Source organism: Cervus elaphus, chromosome 19 (genome assembly GCF_910594005.1).
Source record: "Cervus elaphus chromosome 19, mCerEla1.1, whole genome shotgun sequence".
Lineage (NCBI taxonomy): Eukaryota > Metazoa > Chordata > Mammalia > Artiodactyla > Cervidae > Cervus > Cervus elaphus.
In genome coordinates, this window is record NC_057833.1 from 91,002,716 (window position 1) to 91,021,384 (window position 18,669).

Consider the following 18,669-nt stretch of genomic DNA (forward strand, 5'->3'; position numbering starts at 1 on the left):
TTAGGAATGTGTTTAGACAAATGAGTCAGGGTCAGATAATCAGGCCCTTATAGAATTTTTTGTTTTTATCTAAAAGCAATAGGAAGCCATTGATGTGGGAAGAATGATCAGATATGCATTGTTTAAAACTCACTCTGGCTGTTGCATGGAGAACTGATTGAATTCAGTTTAGCCAGGCTCTAGAGTGGCCAGTGACAGGAACTGGCAGAGGGCACTTGTTGAAGCCTGTGTAATTTCCTACAAACGCTGACTTCTTGACTTTAACATATACATTGAAGCTGTTCAGATTGGAAAATATCTCATTAAGACATTTAAAAATCTTTATCATGTACTTAGTTATTCTTTAGTTGTTAGTACAAGAGATCACGGCAAGTTTAGATGAACAATTTCAATGTGTACAATTTGAGCTTAATTATAGGTTGTGGTGCAAACATTTTTCCATTTTGTGTTATCATAAGATGACATGAGGGTTATCTGCCTACACAAGCAATAAATGCAAGAACAACTGATTCGTATTTAATTTTATGTCATTCCAAATAAATAACTATCTTTTACACAGCAAGGATTTTAATGGCTATCTAATCAAGGGTCACTTTTACTTCTCTCCCATTCCAGCTAATGCAAGAGTTAAAAAGCAAAGACATCAGCAAAACATTCAGAAAAATAATTAACAAGAGGGAAGGGATTACTGCTATTGGAGGAACTTCATCCATCTCCAGTGAGGGCACACAGCATTCTTATTCAGGTAACCAACCACCTGCTCCAAATTTAATCTTTCAGTCATTGGTTCATTCAACAAGTCCTGTATTTCACAGGATCTAAGATGCCATTTATTGTAATTTACACTATTTTATATACCATTGTTTTATAATGAGACTAAATTATAATGTGCCATTAGATTTGAAATGTATCATAATTTCAGAAGTGTCAGAATGAAAAATCCTGGAATTATTTAAGATAGATAATAGTAAGTGAATGTTTACTGTGTGTTAGGCACAGTGGTCAAGAGATTAGAAACAGCAAAATAGGAGTTGTTTATATTTTCAGCATTGAATGTGTTTAATCATGACCTTGGGATGGATTTTTCTTCCTGACTGGTGATATGAGTTTAGTTTAGACCTATAATTTTAGGAATGGTGGAGAGGTTTATTGGAAGGACTTTCCATTTTGGAGGAGCTGAGATTCCTGATTCATCTTTTATCAAGCAACCCAGTAACTAGTAGAGCACAGTGCTTGGTTTGCTTGATCTGATAGAATCACTGGACTGTTGCCCAGGGGAAGATACAGAGTCACATGAGCTCCTAGGAGGAGACAGCTTGCCCCATGCTAAGGTTGCTTCTCACGATCAAGATGCCTGAAAACCTTTGGCCAAGTTCTTTTTGTTCATGTTAATATAATTAGAACTATACTCTTGGAATTTTTTTTATAAAAACTCACTTTAACTTTTCCCTCTTTCTTTCTTTGAGATATGAATCTGTTAATTATCCTCTTGATTCTTTTGCTTTCTCAATGGATTTTCCTCTAATAAGACACTCACACTTCTACTCACTGTATATATTTTCCTAACTTTTTCCCACCAGGGAAGTGCAGTGGTGAAGGCAGTGTTGTATAACTCCCACCTCCTTTTTTGAAAGGTACTTACTCTTTAGCTCTGTTTCTGCCTGTCCATTCTAATGGAATGGCATCTTCATTTTTTATTAAGGTATAACATGCCATTTAGCGAATTGCTGCAATTGTTAGGTGTACAGTTCAATGAGTTTTCACATGTGTATGCATCTTGTAGCTACATTCATGCAGCTGCCAAGTAGATTAACATATAACATTTCCTTCACCAGGATTATTTCTAGATTATTTACATCTAATAATATCTAAATTATTATAATACATAAATACAAAAATTCTATGAAAGTAAATGTGCACCATTTTGAGCATTTTATATTACCAAGATTTTCTTGCTTAAAGGACTTTAAATAAAGTAAAATCAGATTTTTTCCCTTAAATTGAAGGAAAAAGAGAAAGTGAGGAAAGGGAGGAAGAGAAGAAGTGAGAGGTTCTGGGCTTGTAGAGCTACATGAAGGACAGGAGTAATTTTTCCATTGATTTAAAACAATTCTTTTTTGATCTTGTTGGTTCTAGCAGTCGTTACTGATTATAAAGGTAACCCAAATGAATGAACCTATAACCAGTTCATAGATACGGTCATTTAAAATTTTTTAAATTCAGTTTATTTAAGATAAAAAAAAATTCGCCGATTTCTTCCACTCTCCATCACCCCTTGCTTCTTGTAATCACCAGTCTTCTCTCTGTATCTATGGCTTCAGTTCTGTTTTCCAGATTCTACATTAAAAAAATGAGATCATACAGTAAAATACACATATAAGTGTGTGTATATATATATAACATATATGTATATGTATATACATGTTTTATATATGAACATACATTACACATATAAAACATATACATATATATGTATGCAAAGCATATGTATATATAAAGCATTAACATTTCCTTCACCCTGAGTGGCTCCCTCATGCCTCTAGCCGTAACTCTTCACTTTTCTGATGTCTATCACAATAGATTTTTTTTTTACTTGTTTATTGAGGTATAAGATGTACAGAGTAAAGTGCATACAGTGCCCTATTGTTAAGTATATGTCTTGATGATTTTTTTACATATGAATACACCCACATAACCATTATTTAGAACCCAACATAGAACATTTAGGGGCTTCCCAGGTGCACTAATGGTAAACAACTTGCCAGCCAATGAAGGAGATATAAGAGACTTGGCTTCAGTCCCTGGGTCAGGAAGATCCCCTGGAGGAGGTCAGGGCAACCCACTCCAGTATTCTTGCCTGGAGAATCCCATGGACAGAGGAGCCTGGTGGGCCATAGTCCATAGAGTTGCAAAGAGTCGGAAACAACCGAAGTGACTTTTCACACATGCACAGAACATTTAACTGCTTTTAAGAAAAGAACAACTTTATTGAGACATAATTGAAATACCATGAATCTTTGAAAGTACAATTAAGTAGTTTTTAGTATATTCACAGAATTGTAGTATATCAGTACCGTGTAATTTTAGGATACTTTCATTACCCCAAAGGGAAACCCCATGATTGTTAGCAATCACTACCCATTTCCCCCTTCCCCCAGCCTTGGGTGACCATTAATCTACTTTTTATTTCCATAGATTTGCCTATTCTGGAAATCTTATACGAATGGAATTATACAGTAACGGCTTTTCACTTGACAGGCTTCTTCCCTAGCAGAATATTTTTGAGGATCATTCCTGTTGTGGCATGCATTGTACATCATTCTTTTTTATGGCTGAATCATTTCTGTTCTGTTGCTAATATGTTTTGTTTATCCTTTCATTGGCTGATAGACATTTGAGTTGTTTCCACTTTTTGGCTATCATGAATAATACTGTGTGAACACTTGTGTCCACATTTTAGTGTGGACATATGCTTTGAATTCTCTAAGGTATATACCCAGGGGTGGTCATTTGTTAACTCTATGTTTAACATTTTAAAGAACTACCAAACTGTTTTCCAAAGTGGCCACACCATTTACATTCCCACAAGCAATGTATGAAAGTTCCAGTTTCTTCCCATTCTCGACGACATTTGTTTTTGTCAGTTTTGTTTATTACAACCATCCAGGTGTTGTGAAGTGATATCTCATTCCTGTTTCCTATCAGTTCAGCTCAGTTCAGTTGCTCAGTCGTGTCCGACTCTTTGTGACCCCATGAACTGCAGCACACCAGGCCTCCCTGTCCATCACCAACTCCCTGAGTTGACTCAAACTCATGTCCATTGAGTCCATGATGCCTTCCAACCATCTCATCCCCAGTTGTCCCCTTCTTCTCCCGCCTTCAATCTTTCCCAGCATCAGGGTCTTTTCTAATGAGTCAGTTCTTCCCATCAGGTGGCCAAAATATTGGAGTTTCAGCTTCAGCATCAGTCCTTCCAATGAACACCCAGGACTGATCTCCTTTAGGATGGACTGGTTGGATCTCCTTGCAGTCCAAGGGACTCTCAAGAGTCTTCTCCAGCACCACAGTTCAAAAGCATCAATTCTTTGGTGCTCAGCTTTCTTCATAGTCCAGCTATAAAGAAATAATAATTTCTTTCCCTTTTCCTGCCCATTTTTTCATACCTATTAAAAATGTATCTTTTAAATAGTTCCTTCTCTGGAATTTAGAAAGATGGTAATGATAACCCTATATGCAAAACAGAAAAAGAGACACAGATGTACAGAACAGACTTTTGGACTCTGTGGGAGAAGGCGAGGGTGGGATGTTTCAAAAGAACAGCATCAAAACATGTATATTATCTATAGTGAAACAGGTCACCAGCCCAGGTTGGATGCATGAGACAAGTGCTCGGGCCTGGTGCGCTGGGAAGACCCAGAGGGATCGGGTAGAGAGGGAGGTGGGAGGGAGGATCGGGATGGGGAATACATGTAAATCCATGGCTGATTCATGTCAATGTATGACAAAACCCACTACAATATGGTAATTAGCCTCCAACTAATAAAAATAAATGGAAAAAAAATAAATAGTTCCTTCTCCATAAATAGCCTTTTGTTGATCAACCTGATGAGAAATTATTCTTTCTTTAAATTCTTTGAAACATTGCTTGTAACTCTCTTGTGGTATGTTCATTTAATTTCATTTCTTCATATATCTGTTTTATCATTACCCTTAAAATTCCTTGATGGGGGTTATAACATCTTAGTGATCTTTAAATCCATTGATTCTAAGTCCGTAAGGAGGTAGGTATAGTGAGGCAAGAAGATAAGAAGGCAGATAATGATCTGTACAAAAGTAAATATTTATGTCTTTATTGATTGTTTGTGATAGATTACATTTTGAGAGTACCTGCCAAATATGCCTTTAGGAAAGTTATCTAGTTCTAGGAATTAGGGCATATAGAGGAAGTCCAGCTACCCTGTGATAGAAATGGGCATTATTTTCTTTTAGATTTTGTTAAATCATTTTTATGCTTACAGAATAATAATAAAGCAGTAGAACATTTTTCCTTTAAGTTCCTCCCTACTTTCTTCACTGCATAGCCCACCAGTATTTTTCTGCCTAAAGATAAATATTCCCATGCTAGAAGCCACAGCTTGAGAAGTTGAGGATGAAGATGGCTGATAGTCATACTGGTATTTAGATGTGTCAGTCTCCTTATAATAGAAATTCCACAGAAATGGAGCTATTTTGTTCATTCAAATAACTCAATTAAAATTATTATTTCTGTTGTAAGTTGCAAATCACAACTTTATGAAAAATTTTTTTGTGGGGGAGGTGGAACTGATTGATGTGGTTATTTGTTTCTTACATTTTCCCCTTGGCGTGTGTGTGTGTGTGCATGTGCGTGATCTGACCTCTGATGTTTGGTTCTTGATCCATTAATTCTCAGAAGAAATATATGTGAAAAGTTTTAGAATCAAACTGAATATTTATTGTGCTCATTTAAGCTATATGCCTTCCTCGTCCCTAATATATTGATGAAAAAGTGGAATGAATTCCTCTTTCTCCTTAAACCTAAGCTCTCTTACATCCTTTAGTGTTTTGGTAGAGTTTCTAAAATTGGCCTTTATTATTTTTGAACAGAAATTTAAAAGTATATTTCTGTAGTGCAGTAGGTGAAATGAGGTATGCCAACTAAGATTTCCTGTTTTCAGAGGAAGAAAAAGTGGCTTTTGTTAACTGGATAAACAAAGCCCTGGAGAATGACCCTGACTGTAAGCACCTCTTACCGATGAACCCCAATGATGGCAGTCTTTTCAAGTCACTTGCTGATGGCATCCTTCTTTGGTGAGTTGAGCACTGGGTTAAGGAGCTGTGTTCTTACTGTCTCCACTGAAGAGTAGTCACTGAAAACTACAATTCAATGAGTCCATTGTTTTTTGAAATTAGTTAACAAGTAGTATACAGTTCTTGAAGTTTTTATATTGCATAGACAATTAAGTACAATATGTTTTCCAAGATTTTCCTTCAAATGCAATCTCTTATTTGGTATCTTTTTCATTTATTTTCTTAATTATGCCAGGAAACCTTTACCTCTCCGATGCATTTAATAATGTTCAAAGGGTTTCTTTTTTCTCTTTTTTTGGCTGCATGTGGCACGTGGGATCTTAGTTCCCTGACCAGAGACTGAACCCGGGCCACAGCAGTGAAACCTCTGAGTCCAGACTACTGGACTGCCAGGAAATTCCCCAGAATTTTTTTTTTTTTTTCCACTTATCAATAAGGGAGTATTGATCATTGACTCGGACTGAAACTTGAGGACCTATAATAGAAATATATATCTCATTTGTGCTTAAATCAGATTAATATTTTAATTCAGTCTTGTATTCATGGCTCTTTGCAATCTGTTTCTGCTTACTGGACTATAAACTCTCTAAAGGCATTATCTTTGCCCTTGGTTGTGTGTACTTAAGTCCCAGCATACTTCTTTGTAAAAACTAGATGTCTTTTATTTTTTAAGTTTATGAAAATACAGAAAACATTCAAAGAAGAAAATAACCACCATGAATATTAATAGCTGTAAAAAGCTATTATTGATATTTTGGCACATTTCCTCAGTCTTTTTTCTGTGTGTTTACTTAAAAAGAAAAAACTACCCACAATTATGGGATATTAGTTTTCAAGACATTATATCTAAAATATATCTTATTCCACCTACAGTTCAGATCTCTTCCTCTAACCTTCAGAAGAAATTCCTATTATGAATTGAATGGGTGTTTGCTTATCTGCGTTTCATAACATAAAATGTATTCTAAAACAGAGAAGTAAAATTTATATTAGTTTCTTTTAAAATGTGTGAATTATTGAAATTTTCGGTCAAGTCTCTGCTCTTTATTTTTCTGCAACAACAGTAATTTTAACACTGTTGATACCACTTTATGAAATTTGACTTCTTGAGGATTTTTTTGTTTTATATTTCAGGCTGCTGAATGTCAATGATCATTAAATGAAATAAAGGCAAGATTCACATAAAGATAATGCAAGACTTTGAAAAAATTAGAAAGAAATGCTAAGATTACTATTACAGTGAATGATGAATTTGATTTAGATTAGGGAATATTTCTTAGATTTTTAAAATTAAATCCCTGAGATGAAGTATATTTTAAAGAAATGGATTATTACTTTTCAAAATTTAACTTTATTGTTTACTTACAAAAATCAACTAAAAACATTTCTGAGTGTCTTAAACTGATTTATTCCCATTTTCTCTTTAGCAAAATGATCAACTTGTCTGAACCAGATACCATTGATGAAAGAGCCATTAATAAGAAAAAGCTCACCCCCTTCACTATTTCTGTAAGTATTTGTCCTTTGCTGGTAATCATCTTACATATAAGGATCATGGATCCCTTACGAATTGATCTTTAGGTCCAGGCAAAACCATTCATTTAACATACTTTTGGTTTCCTATAAAAGCTAGATTTTTACTAAGTAAAAATTCAGCTGAATTTTTTAATGAAGAAATTAAGATTCAGACTATGTTGGATGAAATTTCTTAAGAAAATAGTATTCAGATTAAGTTATTATGATTATTAAGTTATTTTTATTAATGAATATTTGCTTGATGCTAGTGTTCTTGTTGGTTGAGATAAAAATACTCCATAGTTTAATACATCTTTTACCATTGCACAAAATTTTACCCATTTTTTTGTACCAAACTGTTTTGTAGTCAGTTTCTCCATTCAGATCTTGTTAAAATTCAGGAATTTATAGTCACCACAGTTTTCCCCTTAAAATCTCTGGCTCAATAGGAGAATATTACAGTAAGTACATTTTAGGTATCAGACACTGTCCTAAACACACCACATGAATTACCATGTGACTTCTCCCAGCAGCCTTAAAATAAAGTAGGTTCTCTGATTTTACAGATGAGGAAACCGAGGCACTGAGAGGTTACACACTGGATGAGCCACGATCCCAGTAGTCTCGCTCCAGAGCCCATCCTTTAAGGAATTTTGTTTATATGTGTTTAATTTTTTTTTTTTGGCTGCATGTGTGGGATCTCAGTTCCCAGACCAGGGATTGGAACCCACGTCCCCTGAGTGGAAGTGCAGAGTCTTAACCTCTGGACGGCCAGGGAGGTCCCTGTATCCATCCTTTTAATCATCATGCTATACTGCCACTCTCCTGTGGTGGTGGCAATAAGCGACTAGTTAATGTGCAGATCACGGCTGTAGCTATCAGAAATGAGCTACTGCTAAGCTGTTTTCTTCATTTCTATTGGCAGGGTATAATTCTTGATTTTGCTAAGGTTGTTAAGTCTCTTCTCTAAGAAAGCTTCATCCTTTAGAGCAGTGGTACTTGGTTGGTCTCAGACTAAGGGTTCCTCCCATTTCCTGTTATCCTGAAGAAGTGTATAATTGTCTGTTGACTAACACAGCTTTCTTGACCCTCACTTTCCAGTAACATTTCATGTTCCTAGCAGAAACTATTCTTGAAGAAGCTCCTTTCTGATTGTAATGGCCAGAAGTTTATTTTCTTTCTCAACTTGTGTCAGATGTGAAAGAAATACCTACCATCTAATACCTATCATTGTTGAAAATACTCATATTTATCTTTTTAGGATACATGTCACACAATTTTTTATGTTCCTGAATCTGAAATGCAACATCTCTTACTATTGTATAAATTAATTTTTAATTAATTTATTAAAAATTTAAATATTGCTTCTAATACTTCCATGCCATGCATTTGGAGAAAATAAAGAAAAAATGTCCTACAACTATTTTGCAATAACTATAGGATGCATCTGAGGGGCTAAGTGTTTTATATTTCTATTTTTAAAGGTAACATTCTTCCACCAATATGAGTAGTGTTAATAGTCTAGGTCTCTAGGATGCTTGAAAAAGAGTACTAATGTAGAATGAGAAAAGACAGTCCTCTGGGAAGAGGCAAAGTGTTACTGTGATTATTAAATCAGTTTTGTTTCCTCAGTAATTTTAGAGGTCTGGGAATAGATCTGCCAGAAAGCTACCAGTTTCCCATGAAACTTTATCTCGAAGAAGCCTAATTCATTTGTAAAAGATTGTGATAGTATAGTTTTTCACCTCATGATGATAGGCTTATGAAGTATCAAGATGTATGAAAGAAGAGAAATATAAAAGGATGAAAATGATATACAGTGACTGTGAAAGCAAGGGAAAGGGACAGATCAAGTAGCTAATAGCACAATTCATTTATGATTTTGGAGACTGTCATCCCTCTTCCTACCCAGTGTGTTACAGGGCTACATTCTTTGGATTGTTTATCATTAGTGGAAAAAATAATTATGTAAAAGTCTGAAAAATAGATGTCAATGATTTAAGGACTTAAAAGTCAGGAAGTTAATGCAAGAGTAGGTTAGGGCCAAGGTTATACTTCACCCTTACATATGTATACAAATGTAAAAACACATGTATAGTCTTCATTTCAATTATAGTTTAAGTAGGGAAAACATAAATCTCATTTGTATGTTGCAAATGGAGTAAAAGTGATGGTATGTAAGATAAGAATGAAATCTGAATAACGAATAATGCCTTTGACCTTACTGACCCAATAAGTGTATAACAGAGCCCTCTAAAAAATGATTAACCAAAGTGGACTTATCTGGAATTGAAGCCTTATTGGAAATGAAAGTTTGCAAGGTGGCATGAATGAAAAGAAAGAAAAGTTGCAGTCCCTATTTGAGACTGTTAAAACTGCCATGTTTACTGGAGTCTTTTGTTAATATCTCTGTGAGGTAAGATGCCCTATTGTACAGGTTAAGACACTGAAACACAAAGAGGAACAAGCACTTCTCCAATATCTCAGCTCTTGGAGGTTTCCTAGTGTCCCTGTCTGTCCCCACCAACACAGGTCTTCAGGAAGAAAGGCTGGGCATGAGGGGCAGTTGTCCATGACAGAACTTGGAGAACAACCTCTGTGTGGGATTTTCCTGTTACTTCTCATTCTTCAGAATTGTCTCGAGACAATAGCGGTCACCAGTAGGGCAATATTGTATTTCAGTTCAGTCAGTCAGTTCAGTTACTCAGTCGTGTCCGACTCTTTGCAACCCTGTGGACTGCAGCACGCCAGGCCTCCCTGTCCATCACCAACTTCTGGAGCTTGCTCAAACTCATGTCTATAGAGTTGGTGATGCCATCCAACCATCTCATCATCCTCTGTTGTCCCCTTCTCGTCCTGCCTTCAATCTTTCCCAGCATCAGGGTCTTTTTCCAGTGAGTCAGCTCTTCGCATCAGGTGGCCAAAGTATAGGAGTTTCAGCTTCAGCATCAGTCCTTCCAATGAACACCCAGGACTGATCTCCTTTAGGATGGACTGGTTGGATCTCCTTGCAGTCCAAGGGACTCTCAAGAGTCTTCTCCAACATCACAATTCAAAAGCATCAATTCTTTGGTGCTCAGCTTTCTTTATGGTCAAACTCTCACATCCATACATGACTACTGGAAAAACCATAGCTTTGACTAGATGGACCATTGTTGGTATTGTATTTACCAATTAGAAACTACCATTTATTTGAGGAAGCACATTTTCACTCCTTATTTTCAATCCATTTTTTGCCAATTACTTGTAAGTCCTTTGCAATACTTGTAAAACCAACATCTCTGAGTAAAATTAACATCAAAAGCTGGTTCTCCACATGTCACCAACATAACCTATAGATATGACAAAGCTGAGTTTCACTGCTTACAGCAGTGAGAGAAAACATCGCCTGCCAGCCCTTGGCAGTGTCCTTAGGCTGAGGCTGGAACTGGAGATTTGGAATTGTGGTTGAAGGTGGGTCTTTCACTGTGGGCAGGGGGAAGGGAGGGGATGGATGACTAGGTAAGGATCATGACACAGCAGTCAGGACTGGTGGAGATTGCAAGGGACAGATTTGAAGGTGAGGGAGTCAAAGAATCTTTAGAGTATTAACTGCCTATTGATGTTTTCCACTGAAGATCTTCCAAGTAGTGCCTGCAATGAACAAACAGGTACTTTGCTGCCTTTTTCCTAGAAGAGTAAAATCGTGCCAGTAAGACAGACAAATAAGTGCAAAATCATGTTAAGATATGGCTTCCTTATCGCTGTCCAGGCTGAGAGAAGCAATGAAAGATTTTGGTTCTCACTAGTTGTTACAGTCAGTTTGGTGAAATCACATTTTTTTTTTGGCTACAGTACCATGATGTCAATGTAAGGTATCACTGTAAGATTAACACTATTCCTGGAATCATTTTCAGTACGGTTCTTTCCCCAACATTCAGGGGAATCACAACTGGAGCAAACATCCTATATGTTCTTGAAAAAGAAGGCAGAAAAATATTATTGGTCTAGCATGAATTGGTAGAGGCTGTCTCTTGAAAGTTAAGTTGATTTGATTTAAGATAATTAAACATATCTGAAGGTATGAAAAAAACCTTCTGAATATCTAGAAAATATTTCAAATTTACCAATAACATTGTCATATTTATCATGTTTATTTAGGTTGTATATATATTGAAGAATCCTCTGGTTCTGCCTTCTTTTGGGAGAACTGCATTTTAAATGAACATTGCTTAATTCCACTACAAAATAATTTAATTACAAATGCTTACTTTAATTACCCTTGACTGAACCCCAAGAGACACAGCCATTTACTTGGAGCCCAGCAAGATAAATTGCTTCGGCATACTGCAAGAGGAAGTCACTAAAACAATTACTCTGCTTTGTAAGCCTTTGTGTAGCTTCTGGCTAATAAACATGAAAATTTAAACAAACATGGGAGCCGGGGTCCCACCCTAACATGGACTATAGAAATGAAAGAGGAAAAGATAATCTCTACTTTCTCCCAAAAGAAAATCAAACACAGTTAACCACAAATCCCCTAGCTCTTAAAGTTACTGCTTCTTAACTTCGGTGAATTTAAAGTCTGACTATATTGATTATTTGTTGCCATTAAACGGCCACAAAAACAATGCCTAGTAGCAAATGGTGTCTTTCCAAAGGGTGAAAAAGTGATTGGGAACAAAGTCATCGCGACATACTGTGCATCTGTTATTTCTAGGGAAGAAATTTGCAAAGGGAATTAAAAAAATAGCTAAAAGCCAAGGTAACTCTGAATTTTTCTAGTTCTTTGTCTTTTCCAATTTGCTGCCGTGTGTTGTCCCAAACAATTTTTTTATTGCTGTTTGGTGGTTCTTTTCTGGTCACTGGTACAGCATTGATAGATGACAACTAAAGGAAAAATTAATATTAATTAAACATTGCTTTCAGTTAAGCTTTTAGATTAAAATTAATGGCATATTTGGATTAAAAAAAACTTTGAGTTACTTGCCCCTACCCCCCCATTTTATTCCCTTCTGTCACACTGAGTCGATCTTAGTTCCCCAACCAGGGATCACACCTGCCCCCCTATAATGGAAGCACAAGTGTTAACCTCTAGACCACCAGGAAAGTCCCTCTAACCTAGCCTTTACCATGATGGTTGTGAAATTGTTTCTTCAACTCCAGCACTTCTCCACATGCACCAGTCATTTATTATTTGGCATTCTTCTGTAACCCAGAGACCTCTTTTCTCTCTCTCCTTCTTTCTCCTTTTCTATCATTAATATGGACTTAGGAATTCCTATTTTTTCCAGTAGCTTAATTCATTAGTGTTCTTGATTATTTTGGTACTTAAATCATTCCAGGTTTGGCCATAGAGAGCACCTTCAAGGTGTTTCTTTTCCCTTTTTTTCATTGTTGTAAATTACACATAACATAAAATTTACCATTTTAGTCATTTTTGAGTGTATAGATCTGTGGCATTAAATTCATTCACATTGCTATGCATTCATCAATAGCATTCTCAAAAACCCTTCTCATCTTCCTAAACTATAACTCTATACCCATTATGTAATAATTCCCCATTCTCCACTCCCCCATCCCCTGGCTATCACCATTCTACTTTCTGTCTCCGTGAATTTGGCTGTTCCAGGTACCTCATATTGGAATAAGACAATAATTATTTTTTTGTGTGTGACCAGCTTATTTCACTTAGCATAATGTCTTCAATGGAGAAGGAAATGGTAACCCACTCCAGTGTTCTTGCCTGGAGAATTCCACGGGCAGAGGAGCCTGGTGGGCTACAGTCCATAGGATGACAAAGAGTCAGAAATAACTGAATGACTTTCACTTTAATGTCTTCAAGGTTCACCCATTTCATAGCATATGTCAGTTTTCTCTTCATTTCTAAAGCTGAATAGCATTCTGTTGTATGTCTACACTATATTTTACCTGTCTCTTTAAGTCGATGGACACTTGGATTGTTTCTGCCTTTTGACTTTTGTGAATAATGCTGCTACGAACATGGGTATACAAATAATCTAAGTCCTAGTTCACAGTTTTTTGAGTATATACCTAGAAGTAGATTTGCTGAATTACATGGTTCCACCATACTTTTTGCTCAGTTGGGTCTGACTCTTTGTGACCCCAAGGACTGTAGCCTGCCAGACTTCTCTGTCCATGGATTTTTCCAGGCAAGAATACTGGAGTGGTTTGCCATTCCCATCTCCACGGTATCTTCCTGACCCCAGGTTCAAACTCGGATTTCATGTATTGCAGGCAGATTCTTTACCATCTGAGCCACTAGGGAAGTCCCAAAATGACATGGTAATTCTATGTTTAATTTTTTGAAGAATCGCCATACAGTTTTCCATAGAAATTCCACTATTTTATATTCTCACTAGGAATGCACTAGGGTTCCAATTTATTCGCATCCTCTCTAACACTTGTTAGTTTGTTTGTTTTTTTTAATAACAGAAATCCTGATGGATATAAAACGGTGTCTCATTGTGGGTTTGATTGACATTTCCCTAATGATTTCTCCTGTTGATCATCTTTTCAGGTGTTTACTGTCCATTTGATATCTTCTTCAGAGAAATTCATGTCCTTTGCCCATATTTTAATCAGGTTGTTTGGTTTTTTTTTTGGTTGTTTGGCTTTTTGTTGTTGGGTTGTAGGTGTTCTTCCTCTGTTGACATAATCAGAGCTCATATTCTTAATAATAATAATAAATATGTAAAAATAATATGTAAATATATGTAACAAAATTATTTAATAATGAATATTATTATATCAATATATGTTATATTATTAGTCAATAATAAATATGTAACTATATAATATGTTAGGGAATGATAAAGAGTAAAATAAAGAATAATGAGTGCCAGCAAAGAGTGTGGTGATGTGGTGATGCTTGTTATTTCATGTAGAATAATCAGAGCAAGCCATTTGTTGCATTTCAGCAGTCTTAAAGGAATTGTGGATATTTGAAGAAACTGTGTTCCAGGCAGAGGGGAGGTCAAGTTCAAAGGCCTTTTAGAGATGGAACAGAGTGAGTGACAGGACACAGTGGGACATAGAGGACATTTGAAGGGTTTTAAAGCCAGGGAACGTGGTCAGGTTCTTATTTTCTCAAGATCACAGGGTACTTAAAGTACCTAAGTATAGGTGGATTGTAGAAAGTAAGTCTGAGCATGGGTGTTAGGAAGGAATTAAGAAACTTGAAGAAAGACAGTTTTCAGAGGTTTTTAGAAGGTGAAATTACACAGCAGTTGCTCACAGGCTATAGGAGGCAAGAAGAGCAAGGATTCTGCTCAGGTTGCCTTCTTAGGAAGAAAGAAGGCAAGAATGAAGGTTGGGCCTATGGACCAAAACAGAAAATAAAGGAAAACCTAGTTTTAACAGAGGATTAGAGGGAGACTAGGGAAGTATGGCCAGAAAATTGCTTCAGTTTTGGACACATTGACTTGGAGGTACTTGTGAAACATCCAGGTGGACATAGCCAAGTGTGTATATCGGTGTAGAGCTTACAGTGGGGGCTGAGCAGAAGTGTGGCCTGGAGATAGGTTTCTGAAAGTCATTGGCACATAGAGGTGACGTGAGTACTAATTATGTTTAAAAATCTCAAGTTTTAGCACCGATTGTTTATTTACCTCCACAACTTGTTGACAAGAGTTTAGAAAGTACTTTCTAACATTTATTTTTCTTTGTGGCAATTTAGGAAAATTTAAACCTAGCTCTGAATTCTGCCTCAGCCATTGGTTGTACTGTAGTCAACATTGGGGCACAGGATCTCACAGAAGGAAAGCCTCACTTGGTCTTGGGACTTCTCTGGCAGATCATCAAAGTTGGTCTTTTTGCTGATATTGAGATTTCCAGGAATGAAGGTAAGGTCATCAAAAATACTTGCTTTTCATTGACATGTATTTACTGTGGGAAGAATTTATACTTCATTATTTTCCTCTCAGCTCTGATTGCATTGCTGAAGGAAGGTGAGGATCTAGAAGAGCTAATGAAGCTATCTCCAGAGGAATTACTGCTGCAATGGGTGAACTACCATCTGACAAACGCAGGATGGCCTACTATCAGCAACTTCAGCCACGACATTAAGGTTCATATTTTAATGCTCAGATTTGTGACATTAAAAAAGAATGTCAAAACACATGTCAAATTTGTTTTGAATGTTAAATGGGATTTAGAAGTAAATTAGAACTGAAGTTTAATTCTCAAGGACACAGTATAGAAAATGAAAATTTGCATTTTTCCCTCTGAGGTGATGCCCCACTTATAATCACAAAATCTTTTGCTAAAATAAAAAAACCAAACTGTTTTATTGGCTTGTAATAAGAAATACAGCTGGGGAATTCCTTGTCTGTCCAGTGGTTAGGACTTGGCACTTTCACTGCTGAGGACCCAGGTTCAATCCCTGATTAGGGAACATAGGTCATGCAAGCCAAGTGGTGTGGCCAAAAAATAAGTAAATTAGAAAAAAGAAATACAACTGGTTGTAAGAGGAAAGAGATGCTAGCATTAGCAAATTAAAGCATTCTTTTCCATTTTCTGTGACACTAATAGGCTAAGTTATAATGAGGATATCAGTCTGTTAGAGTGAGAATTATATCTGTTTGCTAGACTAGAGGCCCTGGTGGGCATAACCTGTTTCTTACTCTTATTTCCACTTTACCAATAACCAGTTAAGAGGAAACCAAAGGGACTCCCTTGGTGGTACAGTGGATAAAAATCTGACTGCCAGTGCAGGGGACATGGGTTTGATCCCTGATCTAGGAAGATCCCACATGCTGGGGAGCAGCTAAGCCTGTGTGCCACAACGACTGAATCTATACTCTGGAGCACATAACCACAAATACTGAGTCCATGTGCTGCAACTACTGAAGCCTGTGCTCCTAGAGCCAGTGCTCTGACACAGAGAAGCTACCACAATGAGGAGCCCGCGCACTGCAACAAAGAGTAGCTGCCGATCACTGCAACTAGAGGAAGCCCGTGTGCAGCAATGAAGGCCCAGTGCAAGCAAAAGTATAATCAATTAATTTAAAAAAAGGAAACCAAAGTATCTGAGGGCATAGGGAATCAGTAGACAGAAGGAAGTCTTCAGGCTTGTCTCTGAACCAAAGTAACTTGAAACCCCATCCCTCCCCATCACCACCACCCACTGGGGATGCTGATGCTTAGGAGTGTAAACAAATGAAAAAGGTGAGGAAGGGCAATGAAACAGTGTGGGAGACAGTGTTGCTAGAAGCTCTGAGGTGTGAAACAGGATTGCCAGAAGCTCTAAAGTATGAAACAACATAGTGCATTCAGGATCCCGGAGTAACAAGTAAAGGTTGCTAAGTTATTGAATAAGTCATTCTTTGAAATGAAGGCAATTTCTTCAATGAGTACTTTTTCCCTAAATCCAATTGTGATTTTATTCACTTTTAAAATTCTGTTGTGTTTCTTTCCTTAAAGGATTCAAGAGCCTATTTTCATCTGTTGGACCAGATTGCACCTAAAGGTGACCGGGATGATGGACCTGCCATTGCCATTGATCTTACAGGATTTAGTGTGAGTATAATTTTTAATTAAAATTAAAAAAAATTTTTTTGTAAAATATGCACAGCATAAAACTTAGCATTTTAACCATTTTTAAGTGTACAGCTCAGCGGCATTAAGTACATTTGCATTATGTGCCATTATTACCACCTTCCCTCTCTGGAATTTTTTCCTCATCACATAGTAAAGTCTATAGGCATTAAACAATAACCCCCTTTCCCCTCTCTCTCTCAAGCTCCGGGTAACCACTGTTCAACTTTGTACCTCTATGAATTTGAGTAGTGAGCAGAGTCACAGAATCCAGTTCTCTACAGGGGCATTCCCGGGTAGAGTCCTCAGCCCTTCATTAAAGGACTTAAAAAAAAGCCCTTGGCTTTTATGTTTTTCAGAAGCTTTTTTCTGTGCCCTAGGCTCCAAATTTCTATGCTAAGCCACTGGCTGTCATGAGTGAAGAAAGGGAATTGCAGGATTCTGACATCTAGTATGTGTAGAATCAGCTTTATACCCACCTATATGTCCCTGGTGCAACATCACTGGAACTCACTAGGGTGCTTTTGTAGCTGTGACAGTGTACAAGGAAAGGGAGCAACAAGCTGTTTATGGATTCATAAGCAATCAATTACCATTTCTTCCAATGTATATTTGGTAACACACAAAATAAAAGATGGAAATTCTAGTATTTATGATGTAGAAAGGACTGATGTAGATGCTGGTTCATATAACAAATTTCCTAGGGAAGTCCATTCTTTTAGCATAAGCTGTAAATACCAGGGTTACATCTAAATGTTAAAATCTGGTCAGACTACAGTTCGTATAAAAATCTATTAAGTGCTTAAAGTGTAACATCCAAGTTTAGTTTTAAAGGCAATTTGAGCCATCACTAATTAATTATATTTCACATTATTATAAAATCTAAAAACAATTATGCAAAATTTGCAAATTCACTTGAGTCCTAATATTAGGAACTGAAAAAAACTTATGGAAAGTTTCAGGCTTATTCAAAAGTGAACAGACAGTATACTGAACTACCACATGTTCATTCCTCAGGTTCAACAGCCATCAATGCATGGTCAGTCTTGTTTCTCCATTTATTACCTACCTATTTCCTTCATCTTCCATATTATTTTGAAGCAAGTTCTAGACATATTTTCATTTCATGAATAAGTATTTTAATATGTAATTCTAAAAGATAAAGACACTTTGAAAATATAACCATAATACCTAAAAAAAAAACCAGTAGTCTGTAATATCAAAATGATTGATCAATGTTGACATTTCCAGTTGCCTCATAAATGTCAGATTCTCTTTTTATCATTTATTTGAATTAAAATCTAAATAAGGTCCACGTATTATGCCTTGTTCATGTCTACCCAAGATGCTTTTATTGTTGTTTAATAGCACTGAACTTATTGCTTTCTCTGATTTCAGTTACATTTTATTTACAACTCTGGTGCAGAGAATTAGATAAACCTTAATCTTTGGTCATGATATACTCTCATCATGGGTCCATGCATGTTTTTGTTTAAATTTATTTTTCTTTGGTAGTTGTTTGTTGTATTGAAATTGTAACAAGTTTGTGCAGACCCTCAATCCAACAAGAATGCTAGGACTTTTACATCAGATTATATTAAGCTGTGTAGTTCTTCCCTGTCCCATCTCTCTGCCTGCCTTTAATGTGATAATCATCATGTTTATTCTTATGCTCATTGTTCTTTTGCTTTTAATACAACTTTCTTTCAACTAAGTGTATTTCTTAAAGATTTAAACTTTTCATTTTATTTTTTAACTTCATATACAGTTTATCATGTTGTACTTAAA

The 18,669-nt window shown here is 36.4% G+C and overlaps 1 protein-coding gene across 7 annotated transcripts in view; it reads left to right on the forward strand.

Annotated features, from left to right (window-relative positions):
* The window catches only part of PLS1 (plastin 1), a 118,873-nt gene that overhangs the window by 71,191 nt on the left and 29,013 nt on the right, over positions 1-18,669 (forward strand). For all 7 annotated transcript variants that reach the window (XM_043875491.1, XM_043875492.1, XM_043875495.1 and 4 more), the window contains exons 4-9: positions 616-745; positions 5,697-5,829; positions 7,257-7,338; positions 15,023-15,188; positions 15,270-15,412; positions 16,768-16,863. In XM_043875491.1, coding sequence (XP_043731426.1) covers positions 616-745; positions 5,697-5,829; positions 7,257-7,338; positions 15,023-15,188; positions 15,270-15,412; positions 16,768-16,863 — 750 coding nt within the window. The remainder of the gene's footprint in view (positions 1-615; positions 746-5,696; positions 5,830-7,256; positions 7,339-15,022; positions 15,189-15,269; positions 15,413-16,767; positions 16,864-18,669) is intronic.